At 39.1% G+C, this 20,807-nt stretch overlaps 1 protein-coding gene across 1 annotated transcript in view; it reads right to left on the bottom strand.

Annotated features, from left to right (window-relative positions):
- Positions 1–20,807, bottom strand: part of ADGRB3 (adhesion G protein-coupled receptor B3) — a 432,921-nt gene that overhangs the window by 263,037 nt on the left and 149,077 nt on the right. The window contains exons 4-6 of the mRNA XM_035109688.2: positions 11,964–12,125; positions 6,944–7,108; positions 1,976–2,140 (exon numbers count right to left, since the gene is read on the bottom strand). Coding sequence (XP_034965579.1) covers positions 1,976–2,140; positions 6,944–7,108; positions 11,964–12,125 — 492 coding nt within the window. The remainder of the gene's footprint in view (positions 1–1,975; positions 2,141–6,943; positions 7,109–11,963; positions 12,126–20,807) is intronic.

Here is a 20,807-nt window from a genome sequence, read left to right as displayed (position 1 = left end):
TTCTTTATACAGAAAACAACATATGTCACCCTGCCAAATACTTTCCATCACCCCCTTTGCCCAGTTAAGGGCACAGTTGGCACATACCCAAACATTACTGAGAGTTTCCCTTCTGGGCTCTGAGCCCAGCATCCCAAGCCCCAAGAGAAAGGTAACATGAAAGCAAGTCAATTAGCTTAAATCTCCACAGAAAGGAGATGGCTGCACTAGGCTGCAACACACTTGCCTGGGGGTAGGTTTCCCTGAACTGAATAGGGCTTACTTCTGAATAAGCATGTGCAGATTAGCACTGTCAATGTGGATTGATCGTGCCAACCATGTTTTCCTAGGTTCCACAAACGCACAATATTTTATATAGCTATCCCACATTGTGCTTATTTAAACTGGTATCCTAACTTTTCTTTGTCCTGCTCTCTTTATGTTAATGAATGTGGTTTTTGTGTTCATATCTATTATGCTTTTCTCAATATGATTTTCATTAATACCTCGGCACTGTGTTATCTCACTACAGATATTCATATCGAAAGGCCTAAGAAAGAATCCCTGTAATCTGTTTATAATAGCTGAAATTTGCAGCTTTTGCTCATCCTGCAGAGTATTTTAATCTTTCAGGCATACAGTATTTCAATAATTTTTTTTTCCTATTTGAAAATTGTTTCCAAACAAATTAAACACGTAAGGAATCCAGAATCTATGGAGGATTCATGGTTTCCTTATAAAGAGTCATCTTTGGCATCTGATCCTATGGTCAAAGTATACTTTCACCTTTAGTAACACACTTGGAGGCAGCTCCTCGTTTGTTTCTCATTTTTTTGCCAATTATGTTTCTTGATTTTCCAAATAATTACAAATCATTGCCAAATTAATACAATTTTCAATACAATTTTCCAAAATTGGCTTCCCACTCTCCGTTTAATATATGTCCAAGATGAACTCCTATTGCTGCTTCTATTCTTAATTGATACCTAGTTAACACTCCACCCCCCCAGCATTTACTATTATTATTATTATTATTATTATTATTATTATTATTATTATTATTATCCATTATGACATCCCTGCAAACAGCAGAAAATCAAGTTAACCTTAATTTATATCATGGGTAGGCAAGCTAAGGCCTGGGGGCTGGATCTGGCCCAATCGCCTTCTAAATCTGACCCACGGATGGTCTGGGAATCAGCATGTTTTTACATGAGTAGAATGCGTGCTTTTATTTAAAATGCATCTTTGGGTTCTTTGTGGGGCATAGGAATTCATTCATTTTCTCTCTCTCCAAAATGTAGTCCGGCCCACCACATGGTCTGAGGGACAGTGGACTGGCCCCCCTGCTGAAAAAGTTTGCTGATATATATGTATCCACTAACAGCAAGTGTGGTCATTACTCTATTTTCACTTTAAACATTTCCTTGATTTTTAATGAGTTCTGTTTTTCATTAATTTCTTTTATATATAACGGGTTTTTTTATTTTAAAAAAAGCAGTTTGCAGGGTCGCCAAAAGGCCACCATGAAAACTAAAACAAAAAACCACCTTAGTACTAAAAAGTCTGGGCCAATCAAATGGTCTTCACATGGCACCAAAGAGATAACAAAGTTGGCACTAGGCAAACTTCCTCAGAAGACTTGTTCCAAAGAGAGGAAGCCACCACCAAAAAGGTCCTGTCTCGTATCTCATGATTACAGTATAGCAGTCATGTGTCACGCTGCCATGGAGTGAAGGTCTGAAATGTCAAGAGTGCTTAGAATATTGTAGTGGGGACAGCAGGGGTGAAATTCCCACCCACTGAGTGAGCCTGGGCCTTGCCAGTGCCACTATCTCTTAGTCTAACTCACTTTGTGGGGTTGATATTGTGCATCATCCTAACCTCTTAGAAGGGGAATTTTTTTTTTTAAGGAAAATTAACATTTTTAAACAAACTGAAATATTTCCCCACAATAACCTTCATTTCTCTCTCTCCTAGAGAGGACCTTATGTACCTGTACATTCAGGATTGTAACACTCCCTGCTTTCAGCCCATGGGCCTCTGCACTCTGAGCCTCCATGAGCAGCTGCTGTGCACTGCCGACTCCTCTGCTGTGTGCCATTGGAACAGGTCACCGAGCACTGGCTCCAAGCGCTCCACTCTTGCCATTGTCCATCAACTATTGCAATACACACAAAACAGAGATAAAATCCAAATTACCTTTACTGGCAAGGCTACCATGACAGTTTCTTGTTTGTTTAGTGCAGATTATTAATCTTATGGGTTACAAAACCTGGAAAATACAATTCAAGTAAATAATTAGGAGCGCACAGAAATGAGGAGTGCACAGTCTTTGGGGTGGGTGGGTATTGATGTGCCCATGGAGAGGGCTGCTAAAGGGAACCTCTCTTCAGTTCAACCTATACAGAGCTTTCAGCACGCCAAACATTTTGCAAAAGGCTGTGCAGGGGTTACCTGATAGCCCAGATGCTGGGAAGAAGAGGGAGATGAATATTCTGGCCTTCCCTTCTATATAATGGGTGAACTTGAGGTGGTGTGTGCATGTGTGTCAAGAGAGGGGTAAATGTGGTTAATGAATTCTGTTTTGACCTTCTCAAGTGTCGCAGAACCAACATCAGACTAGGCCACACACAGTACCTCCACTATTCACTGCTTGCCACTCTTTGATTCCCATCTTATAAGGATGAAAGTGCCCCCCCTTTCTTTAGTCACCCTCGCTGGTGATGGCCAGCTACTCCCTACTATTCCACTTCACCAGTCATATCTCCCACACTAGCTGGAGCCTTAAAAAGCAAATCTGATTCTCTAGGCATAGCATTTTTTGTATGATTAAGCAATCCGTGCCATGATGGGAGCCACAACCAGCACATTCACAAGGCAGAACTATGATTTTACTGCTGCTCCCTTGTAGTGCTTGATCCCCATCACAGTACACTAGATGAAAAACCATCCCAAGGTGCCTATGTACAGTCAAGTGGCATTGTTTCACACCTCAGGCTTGATTTGTGACAAGATTGCCTGTCACTGACTTACAGAGTCTTGCTGATGCTACCCACTAGTACTTGATGCCAGTCCTTCTAAATGCCGATGCAGCATGATACATGCGCAGATTTGGCAGGGTGATACTAATGCTGAAGCATGGCAACCTAAGGACCCTGTGAGAAGTCTCAGAGTCTATCTATCCGTTTAGTCAAGTGCTTTGTTTTTTAAAAGGAGCCAGCCATGGTATGTGAGGAGAGGTGGATGGCTGTATTATACTGGTCAAGAGTAAGAGAAGAGACTATTTTAGGTGCAACAGTGCAAAACACAGTGTCACATTAGGCTGTATTTTTTTTTTACTACATTTGTAAGCAAGTAGCATGGACATTGATGAAACAACATACTCCCTTGTAATGTGTTTTAACACGACAATTCTGAACACGTTTAGTAGGGACTAAGCCGTATTAGACATAGACTTGCTTTCAAGTAAGCATGCATAGGATTGTGTTGAGTGACATGGATGTTAAGAAACTGGTCACTTAGATTGTAAGGAGGAAAAGGTTTACTTAATGCATCTGATGGCGAGTAGAAAGAAGGACAACATTTGAAGAGCAGAATAAAACAAATGTGAATCGTTGGCAACAATATAAAACTCTGAACTTACACAAAGATTAACATCAATTTGTACACCTTTCATTTCATCTAAGGTTCAGGAGACATACAAAAATGATGCACGGACAGATCTTTGGATAACAGGAAAAGCTTTTTACATAGGGCTGGGTATGCTAACGAGGGCATTGCGGGAGACACATAACATTCAGACAGTTACATGATACATATCTAACTTATATTATCATCCTTGGAATCGTCCCTGTATGTATTCTGAAAATAGCACCATGTGCTAGGATCTGTTTCAATGTGTTTCATAAGAAAGTCTTACAAAGTCTCAGAATACAGCTGTTCACAGATGATTATGAAGGATTAATAACATCTTGGTTGAGTAGGAAACTGGAGAAGCATCTCAAAATATGGCTTCCCACCAAATCTGCTTATTTTGTGACCTCATCTAAAGATGTCCTACAGAACTTAATTGCACTGTGGGTGGTTGGATCTCTTCCAACTCTACAATTCTATGATTCTATGACTTAAATGTAATTTCTTCCTATTTCAATTCTATGGCACTATGATATTACAGGGAACAGGCAGGCCAAAGAATGATTAGAGAGTATGACGTGTTTATGAAACATGATTAGGTATTGTGAAATTGGTTGAAATGCATGGTTAGCAGGCTACCCAAGATTCCTTAGCTACCAATGCCCATGAACTGCTCTTTACACTTGACTTTTGCCTCCATCTACTAAACTTGCTAAGTAACTCTGATGGTACTCTATCATTTAATATTGTTCTAAATCATGGGGATTGTTGCTGGCATAGCTAAGTATATCTTAAACTACTTTTTTCCTTTTCCTTTTCCTTTCAGTAGCAATTGTGGAGAAAGAAAATCATTGGAGTGGCAGAATTTAAACACAAGAAATGTTCAGTATAGTCCCAACAGTAGGTGCCACGCAGCTCATAACATGTACATGCAGTTATGCTTCTTACTCAGGTGTAGTCACGGAGTAGCTGTCAAAGATTTCACTTAAAGTATCACATAGTTATCACCTGGGCATTATACTGCCAGTCCAAAGTTTTGAGTGGTATTGCTTCCACCCTGGTAACAGTGCCCCAACATGCTGAATATTTCATACAAATGGACCAACATGCAGTACAAAGCAGACATTTAATAGAATTTATCAATGGGTACTATATACTGGACAATATCAGAAAGATGAGTTTTAAGATGCACCTTATAAAAGTTGAATTCCCACATTCTTATTAATTAACCCACTGCTATCTTCTGTAACTTGTTGCAAACACCCTCAGCATCTCAGCATATACATGTGTGGCAGAGGTAGAGAATGAAATGGGGTCCTTTTTCTATTCATCTGCATTTTTGTTCTGTGAACCACCCTGTGTATCACAAAGATCCATGGCATGAACAGAGCTCTGTTCCTTGTTCTCTGAGTCCCACTCAGGGCTCTTGAGACATCATTTGGCCACCAGATGCACATATATCCAGTGCATGTTTCATATATTTTATCTTTAGTGGCCAGAGATAGTTAATGTAAGCTTAATACCATACTCGATGTTGGTATTTCTTTTCCTTGAGCTGTGGACTCCTGTGCCATTGTCACTAAGGCTGGATTAAGATATTTAGGGGCCCCAACCACTTAAAAGATTATGATGCCCTCCATATGTAATTTAAAATAAAAACAATACCAATACATAAAATGAAATAAATAAAATTTTATTATTCATTCAAATTCATTATTAAAAATATTTCCCTTTTTGTGGCCCTGCTTTGCTTAGTCCGTCTATTGGGTAACCCACCACTGCATTCTACAAACTGTTTAAGAAATTCCCCTTCATGTCAAAATGGCTTGCTATGTGGCCATGCTTCTCTTTAAGAACCACAAGACTGAAGACCCCTTTGCAAAATGACTATGTATGGCTCTGTGGATCCCACCTTCTATCTCCAGGTTAAGGGATAAGAAACAGAGCACACTAAAACACCAGCTCTAAGGATGGAGTGAGAATGCAAGCAAAGCATGCTTGACATTTGCAAGCACTCCTGCTTGAAATGTCACAAGCAGAACTGGGACCCATGATTCTGCTTTGTTGAACCCCAGCCTGTGGCTAGCCCCTCTCCCAAGACCCTAAAAAACCTAGCTGTAGAGAAGGAGGATGGAGTCAAAGCTAGTGGAGGACTCTTAATAAGGAAGGTCCAAGAGGGCTGCCTTTCCAGCAGCAAGTGACACACAAGAGTGCCTTTTCCCACTGGAGAATCATGGACTAGACTATAACTTGTATGGTTCCTAGAAGGATATGACTCTCTGCATTTCCAGCCAATGGTGGCATGTGGGGCCTCTTTTCCTTGGAGCTGTTCCTTCTCTACAATGAGGGGTTTCATTTGTTTTGGGGGGAAGGTGAGAAGCAGGCTGAGACCCTACCTGCCCGCAGACTGTCTCGCCAGAGTGGTACATGCTCTGGTTATCTCCTGCTTGGATTACTGCAATGCGTTCTACGTGGGGCTACCTTTGAAGGTGACCCAAAAACTGCAATTAATCCAGAATGTGGCAGCTAGACTGGTGGCCGCAGGGACCACATAACACCAGTCCTGAGAGATCTACATTGGCTACCAGTACGTTTCTGAGCACAATTCAAAGTGTTGGTGTTGACCTTTAAAGCCCTAAACAGCCTCGGTCCTGTATACCTGAACAAGCGTCTCCACCCCCATCATTCAGCCCGGACACTGAGATCCAGCACCGAGAGCCTTCTGGTGGTTCCCTCATTGCGAGAAGTGAGGTTACGGGGAACCAGACAGAGGGCCTTCTTGGTAGTGGCACCCGCCCTGTGGAACGCCCTTCCAGCAGATGTCAAGGAAATAAGCAGCTATCCTATTTTTAAAAGACATCTGAAGGCAGCCCTGTTTAGGGAAGTTTTTAATATTTAATGCTGTTCGATTGGGAGCCGCCCAGAGTGGCTGGAGAGACTCAGCCAGATGGGTGGGGTACAAATAATAATTATTATTATTATTATTATTATTATTATTATTATTATTATTATTATTATTATTATTAGCATCCAGCAAAAAAGGCTGGCTGGCATTTGCAGCCATCAAGCTGAACACTCAGAGAACTCCTGGGAGGACTTCCAAGCATTCAACTTTAATATCCAAGGTGCACAGATGTTTTCTAGGGAAAACAGGAGTTTCTTTTTTCTAACTAGCCCTGTTAGTGTCCCCAGAATGCTATATGAATGCATCCTTCTTGTAGAGTTTAAGCTCAAGCTTCACAAAACAACAATGGAGACCACAAAGGTACTACACTGGAAAAACAAACAAACCTTGTAAGTAGCAAACAGTTATTCTATATATGCTCACCAGGGCAAAGAGCAATATTGCAAGGCTTATGCTGTGTTTCAGGTCCATCACATGATCTTCCCCCATACTGGGGAGGTATACATGACCTTGTTCTAGTTCTTTGGCCTCGACCACATGTGAATGAGCACAAACTCCAAGGTGACCACTCCTCCCAAACTCCATGTACTGTAATAAAGCAAAGAGGCTTTAACAAGAAAATAACATGAGTAGCCAAGTGGGTTAAAAACAAACATAGTAAAACTGTAACTTGAATAACTTGGCCAGCATCCGAAGGAAGAAAACAACAGCAGCATTTCCACCATTCACAAATAGAAGTTAATCCAAGTTTAGAGCATTGCAGCATTAGTGATAAGCAAGCTAGGCTTATAATTGCAACCTTTCATTTAATCATAATCGTAATAGGTCAGTAGGACTTATAGATTGCAGATATGGCTAGAACCACAGCCTTCAACCCAATACATATGTTTCTCTTGTGTGTGTTGTCTGCTCCATTCATTTCACTGGACAGCTGGTCTACATGTGCAAAGGAAATGTAGATAGAGACCTGTTTCTTCCACAGAATGAATGGGATACCATTAATGTTTAGAGAGCTTTGGAGATGCAATGGACTGTCTTGGACCTGAAGTAAACCAGTGGAGTGGGGTATATGTGTTCTTCAACAACAACACATTGTAACAAAGCCCATTATATGGGGCCAGTTTTTATGTCATGTGTATTTAGTTATCATGTGACAAATACAAAACAAATTGGTTACCATCAGGTAGATGGATAGACATGATCCAGTAAACAATCACTTATACCCAACAATCACTCAACTTCTTTTGCAGATTTGTTTACTATACACAGGACCAAACTGATCAGGGCCCAGTTTTGACTAGGAAAATTCTGGGCAGCAAATGATTCGAGAAAGTATCTGTAAGACAGTGGAATTTCCATGTAAGGTTTTTTGTAAGAGTTCAAATCATGAACCACTGACATAATTTGATTTAGTTCAGATAGAGTTGCACTTTACTGCCACTTTGCAACAAGAATTTTGCCCATTTATCAGTCTTGCATAGATTTAAAAAATAAGGGTTGCTTCAGTCACTTTCCTAAATTAAGATGAAACATAAACATTAAACTTCATTTGCATCTATTTGTATACATTCACGTGCAGATAGCATCTCTATTAAATCAATGGGTACAACCAAGAGAGCATTAAGCACGCCTAAGTCTGTGAAATCAACAGGCCAGATTCAACTAAATGATTGTGCTAGCAGGTACCAGCACTGCAATTCCTCCTAGCATAATGAGACTTTTCTTCCTCTCTTCCCCCTGCATGCCCCCCATTGGCTTTGAGAGAGGTCAGGAGAACTCCCAGAACAGCATTGGGAAGGGGAGAGTTGAGATTGCTGTGCCTGTGCTAACAGAAAGATTATAATAGCATGATGTTGAATTCCTTCCTATAGCTGTGTGCATGCAAACACACACACACACACACACATACAAGCACAGTTTCAATGGGACATTATTATGACTCAGTTCTCATTCAGGTGATAAATCTGCATATGGATTATGTTCCTTCCAACTGCAGAGGAGAGCTCAGAAATCGATACCCCTGTATCCATCAAAAGGAAAAGTAGATGCCAGGGATAAGGGTGCCAGCCTAGTTGTCTCTCCCTGACATGACATTTCTCTAGGTGCAGCGATATATTCACAAAATCATGTGAGCTGCTACCACTTGCAGTTCATTCTATAAAGTCCAGGCGAAGTTTTACCACCTCAGTGAGAACTAAGCCTAAGTATGCCTACAATTGTGTCCAATGTCTATACTAATTGCAATGAAGAAGATACTCATAAACACCTTTTCCTTTCCGTTTACCTCTTTCGACCCGTATCTATCGATTTTAAAAATGGAACAGGCACACTAATAATAGCAGGTTATTTGCAAACGCTGTCAAAGCCTAAGACATGAAGAGGCTAAATTCCTTTAAAAATTATTTCATTTTCAGTAAAATATTAATGAACAAAATGTCTAGAGCAAGTTTTGCTTGTCTGCTATCAATGGAGCTTTGTATGCAAGTAGTTTTTTCAGAGGAAGCATCACAAGTGGGGTGAGGAGTTAGCCCTGTTCAAGTAAAGGGGAAGGATATCAAGTCAACATGTGGTGGAATGCCAGGACTATGCCTGCCTACCCTGGAAACACCTGGCATATGCACATTTGATATAATATATAACTGATATATTTCTAGGTAGAGTCTAATTCATATAAACATGATAATGAACAATTTTGAATGCTATTCTCTACATTCGCATCCACCAATGACACATTATATCCAAAATGTGTAGCAGAGGTCAACCAGGGGTCCATGCATGTTTAATATTTTTATATTTCCCTTGGTGACATGATCAGAACTTTTGGTTATCAAGTGCTGAATCAGATACCAAGTGGCTTAAATTATCTCCATTATTATGCCTCGAACTACGTTCAAATATGAAAAATCCTGTTTATCAAAATGTGTTTGCATTTATCAAAGCATGTTGACAATTGCCAATTCCAAGAAGGGTTCCACCAGCTCTATCAAGGATCACATCCTTCTGATGTAAAACAGTATAGGGTTGCCTTTTCTACCCACTGCAGCCACAAATGCTGGTCCAACCGTTCTATAATTATATCTGAAGGGTTCAGCTGAAACAAGGTGTGTGAATTTTTGGTTAAAATGGAATCCAAATTCTATGCAAAGGAAATAAACATTTTGTGTTCTGTTATACATAAATGGAAGTGGTGCAAAGTTAAAGCTCTGACTTAGTCATCTTGAATGTTTTGCCAGTGATTGCAGTATCAAGATTGGGATAAAAGTATCTGGCATGGATAAAAGATAAGTGAACAGGGACAAGAAAGTGATGGAGATAAAAAAGAAGAGAAAAATGTGTGAGGAGTAATTTTTCTATTATTGTGAAGCCTCCAACCTCCTCTTGTTTTCTGGCTGGATAATTGCATATATATATATATATATTCATCCACAAATAGCAGCACTTAAAAATGAAAACTGAAGTTCTTAGGATTCATCTTCTCCTCTACAGTTTTCTGATTCAGTGATATATGTGCAGACATATGGAACACATCCCTAAGTAATACCATCAGCTATGGATAGTCATTCTCATGAAAGCTAATTGCTTACTTAGATAATATATTCTACTTTAACTAGTGCCTTTCACTTCGGGATAGAAATTTATGCTCAGCTTCAGACATGTTTTCTTTTGGAAGGCGATAATTAAGAGATCAGGAGCCAGTGTTGGGAACATATTGTCCTCCCCGTCCCACCACAATGATCAAGTTCCTTCACTCACTTAACCATAAGTAACTCAAACCCAAGTTCCTGTTTAACCAGGATTTCAGTGCAACATTATGCAAAAGTTAAGGGCATTCTCAAATCCTCACCCTGGTGGCAAAGCTCAATGTCAACACTTCCTCTAAACATGGTATCGGAAAAGGGAGAATTGCCTTTTGAGAGTGGACCAGATGAGATGATAGGGTTGCCATATTTAGAAGAGCAAAAAAGAGGACACATTTGCCAACTTCTAGGGTCACGAAGAGTCGGAGACGACTAAACGACTAAACAACAACTTTAAACTATGGATCACTATGGCGACTCTCATTTTACGTACCCATGAAAAAGAGGGTGTGTCCAGAAAAAAGAGGACATATGGCAACCCTATGTGACTTCTCATTTCTTAACCATGGTCAGGTTTGAGTCAGTGTTATATCTGCACCGACCCTATTTCTTTTCCTCATGTGCAAATCTAGCCATTCTCATATGCTGTGTGAGAGCTGGGCAGAAAAGTTGTGGGTGTGTCTAGAGAATGAGCCTCTGGATTCCTTGAGACTTCTTCTTGAGGAAAGAAATACTAGCAGACATTACTATTTGATGTCGCCAGAGTTAATATCACTAGTATCCTCTACTACTTTCAGGGTGTGCGATCCACTGGCACACTCCATTGAACTCAGTGATGCTAATTTTTGAATATGAGACTATACTGTTAAAGTGGAAATGTAGTAATGATCAGACCACTAATCACTGCAAACCCCTGATTGTACATGTGAATGTTTTGGGGTGGGGGAGATGGGATAGTACAAAGAAACCCAAACAGAGGTGCAAGCTATAAGGCTGTGTTTACATGGCAGCTTGTTCTATTTACATGACTTTCCCCTAATTGTTAAGTTCTGCATTATGCTTGACCTTTCACGTGATGTAAAAGCCTATTTTGGAACAATAGTGGAATATAGTGTTTAGAGTTCGCTTCCAAGTTATTTGCTTTCAGGTTAAAAAAAAAAGGTTTGTAAATAATATGGAAACTAAAGCTCCACCGTACTCCACTATAGTTCCAGAAATGGCTTTTCTGTTGTGTGAAAGCTCAAATATAATATGGAAATTAACAGTTAGGGAAACTTTCTGAAAATGGAACAAACTGCATTGTGAATGCAGCCTAAATTGCCTGAAGCCAAATCCACAAATGGGGGTTAACAGGCAGCATCTTCCCATCATCCCACTGAATTCTCTGTTGTCATAGCATCTGGCAAAAGGCTTCACACAACTTGCTTGCCTCCATGATTCGGAGGTGGAAACGATCATTTTGACTTGGCTCAATACAAAGCAGAGACGAGGCAAGAACCTTTCATTGCCCAGCTGTCTTTTTCATGTTCAATTACCTCAGCTTCGGATTAACGTTGTGGTCATGTAAACCGATAAGGTATGACAAAATATTACAGGGCTATTACGCCCAAGTAAGTATAGCAGAGTGACAGCAGAGGCTTTTTGCTTTAAAAAGCTGGAACTTGAAAATATGCTCTCAAAGCTCGTTGACAGTTCCAAAAGCATGAATACACCATAAAGTTTTAACAGATGACTAATAATTGCAGTCATTTGTCCTAAATTAAAGTCCCAGTGAGTTCGTCACATCTTTAAAGAGCATTTCAAGTGCTTAGCATTAAAACAGTTCAATAACATCCACAATTTCATTGATTGGCTGCTAACACTACCTGGACAGAGGGCAGTGTTATTGCAAACCCTTGATTCTCTTAAAGGGCCGCTGCAGTGTGTCCCGTAAGGTGATACACAAGTTCTGGTTCGCACCTGCGACCCTTGACCACAAGTAACTGAACATGTACTCCACTGGGCCCACTCTTCCACACCAGATTCACCTGTATCCAAGACAATAAACAAACATGAATACAGCAATGAGTATTAATATAGATTTGTAGTAAAATAATAATAATAATGGCATGCAAGCATCATTTAGAAAATAATAAGAATGATATTTTATATTTAAAATAAAAGATTCACTAAAATAAAGCACCTATGGAAAAATATGCAGCAGAGTCGAAAATAAACACTTGGAAAAGAAAAGAAGTCATGTAATATGTGGCATTAAAAACAAAGAAACTGGGATCTGGTTTTACTGGCATTCACCATTTTAGTCCGCTGCCTTTCATTGTTCTAGAAATTGCACTGCTCTCTGGACCCTACACCAACAGAGAAATCTATTTTAGATGACAGAAGAACAAATGAATGCACATGAATTATAATTATCACATCAAAATGAAAGTGGAGGGATGACAGCAAAAAAACCCCAACCACCCTCCATTTTTTAAATAAAAAAACTTGACGGTTGTAACATGCCTTTTCTTTTTTAATCTATCTTTTTTTTCCTACTGGAAAAAGCTCCAAAAGTTTAAAATATGAAACTTCTTCACCCTAGTTTGTGCTTTCTAAATAAAGAATGGCTTCTTCTCCTTACAGTTACACAAAGCACTAGATATACACTGGGAAGAAGAAGTTCGATTTTTCTTATTGCCTGTGTTACAAAAAAACTGACTTCCCATATTCCAAATTAATTAAGGGGGAACAAATTAAAACTTAATCCGGACAAAACAGAGGTGCTGTTGGTCAGTTAGAAGGCAACACAGGGAATAGGGATTCAGGCTGCACTGGATGGGCTAACACAGATACAGGCTGACAGTTTAGGTGTGCTCCTGGACTCAACCCTGAGCATGGATGCTCAGGTTTCTGCATTTGTACAGTTGAAGCTAGTGCATCAGCTGCACCTAGTCCTTGAGATGTGTGATTTGGCCGCAATGGCACACATCTTAGTTACATCCCATTTGGATTACTGTAACACACTCTATGTGGTGTTGCTTTTGAAATGTGCTCCGAAACTTAAAATGGCTCAAAGAGCTGCAGCCAGATTGCTAACCAAATAGGCAAAAAAGACAATCACAGGAATATGTAATCAGTGCAAAACCAAAACTATACCGTGATAAATCCCTGAAACGAGATATTGATAAAGTGAATGATAATAAAACTAAACTAATAAATTGTTCAAAAAAACAAAATTAGCTTAAATCTCCCAAAAGAAACCTTGGTATAAGACTCTAGTTTTGTTTAAACCAAAGGTTAGCTAATCCTATGTGACAGTTCAAATAATGGATATCATAGCTATTTGAAAAATATTAGGTAGAGGGCTGTTAAAGCTCTCCTAGTTGTGATGTTATAACGCCATTGCTAAGACTGCTAAGACTGTCTTAGCAATGGCGTTATAACATCACAACTAGGAGAGCTTTTACTGCCTTATTTTGGGGAATTTTACCCCAGACTGCGGTGTAGCTTTCAGTTCTTTTCAGAGTCTACAGTTCCTGTCTAGTTTTTGATAAGAAAACCTCAGCCCCTAAACATTTTACTTCTGAGGAAACAGATGGATATTTTCCAGTGAAACAAGTCACTCAGCCGGCACCTCGTCAAGGTTTACTTCATTTAGAGGTTTCTTTGAGAAATTTATGTTTTTTCTATATCAAGGTTTCTTTTGGGAGATTTAAGCTAATTTTGTTTTTTTGAACAATTTATTAGTTTAGTTTTATTATCATTCACTTGATCAATATCTCGTTTCAGGGATTTATCACGGTATAGTTTTGGTTTTGCGCAGATTGCTGACCAAGGCTGGTTACATAAGACTCATTTGCTTTAATAGATTTTTATATGTATATAGTTTTCCTTCAGTTTGTTTTTTTAATGGTTGCTGTATTTTTCCTAAGTATTTACTAGTTCTCATTTTTATATGTAAGCCACCTTGAGTCCTGTCAGGGGAAAAGGTAGGGGATAAATAAACAAATAAGTAAATAATAAATAATAATAGTAATAACAACAATAATATTCTCACCTCCTCCGTGAAATGGGAGGCCTTGAGTGTATTTACTTAACCCACCCTATATCATAGCTGCCAAGTTTTCCCTTTTCTTGCGAGGAAGCCTATTCAGCATAAGGGAAAATCCCTTAAAAAAAGGGATAACTTGGCAGCTATGCCCTATATACATATATGAAAGGGATATTTGTCTTGCAGCCCTAATAATACTGACTAAAGGTTGGATCCAGAGGAAATCAGTCATGTTTAGTTAGCTAGTTGCCTAACACAAAGCAGTCTGTAGGTGACTTACTATCAAGTTTAAAGCATTAAGAATTTTTTCAAGCCATCAACTGAAATCAATGGAGCACATAAAAAATTATAATTCTAATAGGTCATGGCAAATTATCCATGACAGACTTCTCCCATGTATTTCAATGGGACTAAAGCATGGCCAACTTCCTCTGGATTCAATACTCTGGGACCTGTTTAAACCATGGTAAAGATCTTGCTGCAGTACAATCTTGTACACTCCCAAGTAAGGCTTTTAAATGTTATTTAATTTCCTACACACCTGACATTTGCTTTTGCTTTTGTCAAGGTAGTTTAAAGGAATGGCCAAAATGGAAGCCATAGTCAATTTGTTCCTCATTATGTAAATTAGATCTATACACTGAATGCAAATGATCATTTATCCCACAAAGACCTATTGACAGTGTACTAGCGTTAAAATCTAAATATTCAGTAATAGTGTTTTCTTATTCTTAATAGTACTTCCTTATTATTGAAATTTTCATTATTATTGAAATTGTCAATAGCATCTCTTAGAGTGGTGAATGGCACTATTTAGCGGGAATAAATTCCAATGAAAATCCTCATTATTACATATTTTACATGGTTGTTTTTGTATATATATATTTTTAAAAATTATTTATGGATGTTTTATGATGGCCTATATTTGTAATGCCTAAGAAAGGTTTGGTGAAGTAAGTAAGTAAGAAATAAATTTTCATTTTCAGTGTTGTGTGGGTCTCTGCAATTTGATTATCAAAAAACAGAACGCATGTAATATGACTGGGTATAGCATTTTTTGATTATTGGCAGTGACAAGCACTGTGAGCAGGTTGTCTGAAATGCAAAGGACAAATGCTCAAGGCAGTACATAACAAGCTTCACCTAACCTCAATTTCTTCCTCATAAGTAGGGATGGGAGAACCTGTCAATTTTGGTTTCTCACAGTTTCTTATTTTTTCTAATATTAAGTTTTGTTCAACATTGAAGTTCAGCTTCTGCATCATAAAGAAAATTCATCAGCAAACTTCTAATGAACACATATGTATGGAATTTTGCCGAACATACATGTTTTTGCAAAGCAATTTACACCAATATAATGTGCTTTTATGTTAATTTCACTATTTTTATGCACAGTTTTGGTATATGTTACACATACAAGGTAGATGGCTGGACAACTGCATTGCAAAATTCAGGCAAGTGTGAATTTTGAAGAATGGCTGCATTTTGGTTGCTCATTGTTTTGGAAATTGTGAAGTACGCCTAGAGTATGCCTATAAATGCAAACTGAATCAAATTTCTTTCTCTTTCCCTATCACAAGTATCAAATGCCTTGGACCTTTGTCCTCCTTTGCATCTGATTACCCTACAGACAAATCTAAATGTAGTAATTTATCTCAAATTTCTATATGCACATTTAAGCTGCAAACAGGTGAATATTTATATAACTAATTCCAATACAGGCAGCGACCACTTTACGTTTCTTTGATTGATATGTGATCACACACACACATTCGTCGCTGCCGACCTGGAAGTGGCCCGAAAATGAGGGCAGAATGGGGTGGGCATATCCACGCTCCACCGATGTGCATGGGGTTCAATTTTTTCTATAGACTGAACCAATGCCTATGCTTCATGTTGATTGAAATGAATGGGAGATGATGTTGTTTTAAATACCTTTTCTTTGCTTTGCTCCATTCCCTCAACTCTACACAATCTTGCCAGACAAGTGCCTTGTTTTGCTACAATGGTTCCTTGAGAGTCTGGGAACAACATGCAAATGAAACTCCAACACGAACAAGGATTTTGGATTCTCTTTGCTTCCTTTGAAAGAGGATGGGAAAATCTGCTTGCAGGCATGTAGGTGTGGGCCAGAGACCTCTGAGTTGACATTTAACGCCTTGTACTAAATTGGGATATGGTTTTACTTTCACATGGGCTCGGTCCTTAAAGCATTGTTACTTTTCCTCAAAGCACTGAGGATAATTTAGGCTCTAAATAAATATTAAAAATCAATTTTAAAAGGGTTTCAAAAGCATAAGTTATTGACTGGAGCAGCTCATGAATCCATTTAACACTTACCTGCATTATAATTATACAATCCATTATGCCTAAAGAGAGGAGAATCTGGAGGAAAGCATAACTTGTGGTTGGAAAGGAACAGACCAGTCATGCTGCAGTCTTGTGCTGTTAGGACCAATGACCATGATGACCTGCTTGCAATAAGCTGTGTGCTTGCTGTGACATATGATAACCGTCTCCTTCCTTCACCATGCACTCAGCTCCCTAGTTTAGTCGTGATTCGGCAACGTATTTCCCACCCACCTCCATCCTGCTGATCATACTTTGAAAGAGAAATAAGATGCATGGAGATGCAAGATGGTGACAGTTTTACAATAAGCCAAAATCGATCCACATCTCTGCAGGAGCAGAGATCATGTCATCTTGTCTTTAGATATGCTTATACAGGTTTGTTTCACTGCTTAGATATATAGATCTCTTCATTCTACAAAGGTTTCCCTGTGCCTTTCAATGGAAGGGGGCAAACGATGCATGTACAAAACTAGTTCTCCATGTTCTAGTGAAGTGAAGGGGACAGTCTGCAAGTGCAAAAGTTCTGTGTGAGCATCAGAGTGATAAGTAGGCACATGAATGCAGCATAATTTCACCCCGAAGTGTTTGGACATGTTGTATTGCCTGCTATCAGACACACACAATCTGTCACTCCCTAGCACACACACATTTCCACCCCACCCCCATTTTTAGTAACTTTGTTTGTTTGTGTTTTTTGCAGGGGGCAAAGATGAGTTCAATGAGAGAACAAATCCATTATTCTGAACAATTTCAACCATTTTTCAGAAATAATTGTATGACATGACATGCAGCCAGGATTTTATTTCTAGACTCTCTTTTTTATTATTAATTTGTCTTTACATAAAAAGAAAATAAACCAGAAATAATATTGAGTCACAGAAACAAATGAATGCCATATCCAAAAGTCTTTTTTATCAAGCTTATTAATTTCTGAATGCGTACAGGTAAATCTATGATGCATGTTAGAAGATCCTAATGATTCTACTGAAGGAGAATCAACATTAATTTAACCAAGAGAAAAGAAAAGCCGCACAGTGAACCACATATGCAATGATCAGTACCAAAAAGGAAAAGAAAACCAGGATGAAAAAAAGTAAGAGATGGATATTAGTAACTATGTTGAAAAAAGCGCACAGTATTTTGTAAAACAAATTATTCTGCAGTATGCAAGCTACAGAATGGCCCAGTTTCCATATAACACTTAACCCAACTATGGCTTGGTGAGAACGAGCAAATTTGTGAGTACCCAGAGCAAAAATTGTGGCTGCTTCACTCCTCACCTGGTCCTGTTGCTGCTGCACTACCAATAGGTAAGCCATGGTTTGGCTTAGCATTACATGCAGCCGCATAAGTTGTCTTCCCCCAAACACCAAAAGTGGTAAACCAAGAGGAAGCCTTGGTTACATCTCATTGTTTGGGAGAGGAGCTAGACCAGGCATCCCCAAACTTCGGCCCTCCAGATGTTTTGGACTACAATTCCCATCATCCCTGACCACTGGTCCTGTTAGCTAGGGATCATGGGAGTTGTAGGCCAAAACATCTGGAGGGCCGCAGTTTGGGGATGCCTGAGCTAGACAAACCATTAGTCTGCATTTATATGCACCACTAATCCAAACCATAGTTTAGTGCCAGGTAGCACTGCAACGCCAGGATCGAGGAAGACTTGAAGTGCCTGTGATTTTTGCTCTGGATATCTGCCACACACTTGTCTGTAATCACCAAGCCATAGTTTCGCTTAGCATGGCATGCAAACTGGACCACTGTTTCCTCGGTATTATGCAAGCGTTTTCAAGCGAGGATTTTGGAAAAGAAGCTGGGGGAGAGTTAAATATTCACCTCCTCTTCCCATTTGCCTCATAATCATCACCTCTTCGTATTTTTACAAAGGATAGAGGGTACTGTTTTCTAAAGACCAAAGTAAGTGCACTGAAGTATATGCTAAAGCAAACTGCATATATATATATATATATAAGAAGAGCTACAGCAGACTATGGCACAGTTCTATGGTAATTCTTTGGGACTAAGAAGCAGACTAAAAGCGCATGGGTCAGAAGAAGCTGATATAATAAACCTGCTGGAATTGTCAATAAAGTCCAGGGCTGCTGGAAGAGATATGTGACTAAATATCTTTTGGAATTCTATGTACACTTTACAGCTGTACATGGGCCACTGATTAAACCAAAGTTAAATCCTCTTATGCCCCTTGATTTACTCTGAAGATTTTAAAGCACACCCTTAGCTTAAAACCAATGGGACTTAACAGTGCTTCACTTTGACTGAATCATACTTATATTTTCTAGGCATTATAACTGAGTTTCAAAGTATGATTCAGAGAGCCCCCTTATGTATGCCTCTTTTGAGAGTGATTTATATCAGATGTTTGTGGTGCTGTATCAGGTCACAGCCTCTTGTTCCCATGTTCAGTTAACATCCCTACACACACACACACACACACACACACACACACACACACACCATAAAACATGGGAGCTGTTTCAAGGTGATATGATACTTCCTTGCATGGGCACATGTGTGAATAGTGCAAAACCACTTATGTGGGGCTGATCACATGGGTCTTTCCCATGGAATCAGTACACTGTGAGAGAGCATGTCAATTCCATGGGGAAATATGCAAATGGTCAGCCCAGCCCATGTGGCCACATTATTCACAGACATGCCCCCTGCAGTGTAGGATTCTACCATATTGAAGCAGCTCCCCTTAAAGGTGAAGTTTTCCAGGTAGTGATGTTCATGGTAAGAGTCTTTTGCTTAATTTTGCTAGAGTGTTTTGAGTGTTCCTACTCTAGAAGTATAGCTGCGTGCTATACCTATACTTTTGAAAATCAGGATGCACCATGATGGAATCATAGCTAATTTACTAATGTGGGTCTATAAGCACTATGGTTGGGGGAAAATGTGGGTGAGGGGATTGGTGGGTTCGTGCTTAATATCTTGTACAGAACAAGACATTTTAGGAAACACAGTGTGCCATTTAGCACAATCAATGGATGGTAAGTTCAGAAACTGTGCTATTTGGGTGATAACTATAAGGTATCACTTGATAACCTGAACTTGTGCAACTTCTATAATCAGTCACCCCACAAGGGACCACTGGTTACATCAATTACCCAGCAATGGATATCAAGGGTGGAAGGATATATGATTATCATAAGACCTACCACACACTAGCTAGAGCTTAGAAGCTTATAAGGCTTCATCTACTCCTTAGATACAATGAAGGACTCCATATTAAGATGTTAGATCTTACAAAACACCGTTGTAACAGGTACAATCTATTCCTTGATTGCATTCTGAATACAGTTTATTCCATCACACATAAACTTATTTCATGGAATTACATGGAATAAGTGGTTGGGCGTTTGTGGCCTTAATGATAAAGAAACATGTGTACTAATAGCTGTAATTTACCCCTGAATAATCCTACTACAGTGTGGAGTAAGTGGTTTAAGGATTGTGATACCAGTTGATAAATAATTATGGAGAGAAAGCCTCATTCAAAAGAAAAATGGCACCAAGCTTGCTGAAACAACACTGGTCTTTTCTTTTTCAGTGTAACTTCTATGAACAAATAATTCCATTTAGCGACCAATGTGCATAGCTTTTTGTTTGCATTGATGTATTTGGCCAGGTTCATTTGCTAGTTTTCAAGTGCTTTAACTGGTTTAGCAAACTTTCTGGCACCTGATCCAGATATAACTATGTGCAACTATGTATGCACAGCCTAAGACAATGATTGGGGATACACATCCTGAGATGCAATGCACAAGTTAACTTTGCAGTACCAATGAGAGCTGCACTCAGTGCCTAACGCTCACTCATCTGGGAATAAGGTAGTGGAACTTTTTGTTCCACCCAATGCATATTTACTTCTGAGTAAGCATATACAGGTTTGTACGGTAAGTGCAGGTTTATATTTTCAAGTCAACAAAATTGGATAATCAGGGCCTTATTAAAGGAGTATTACAAAGTATGTCTTATAAGTTGAACACTGGGGTTCTTTTATTTTCCTTTAGTAGGTTACTTCTGGTTTTCTGATTTCCCATTGAGTCACTTTGAGGAGGAATCAAGGGAATGGAGCAACTCTGCTCCCACCCAGGAGAAGTGCAAACAAGTCTCATGGCTCCATATATCAGTACCTTATTATTATTATTATTATTATTGAGTATCTAGGCATCTTATTTTTGAAACAGGCTTATGTGTACTTAATATATGCTACACTTAATTTCCTTTTAAGAAGCTGTGTTGTTGTTTTGGGTGCTTTTTCCTTAAATGTTTACATTCAATATCGCTATTATATTAAAAG

This window comes from Zootoca vivipara, chromosome 3, assembly GCF_963506605.1.
Source record: "Zootoca vivipara chromosome 3, rZooViv1.1, whole genome shotgun sequence".
NCBI lineage: Eukaryota > Metazoa > Chordata > Lepidosauria > Squamata > Lacertidae > Zootoca > Zootoca vivipara.
The sequence above is the reverse complement of the archived record's forward strand: the minus strand, read 5'-3'. Positions and strand labels throughout refer to the sequence as shown.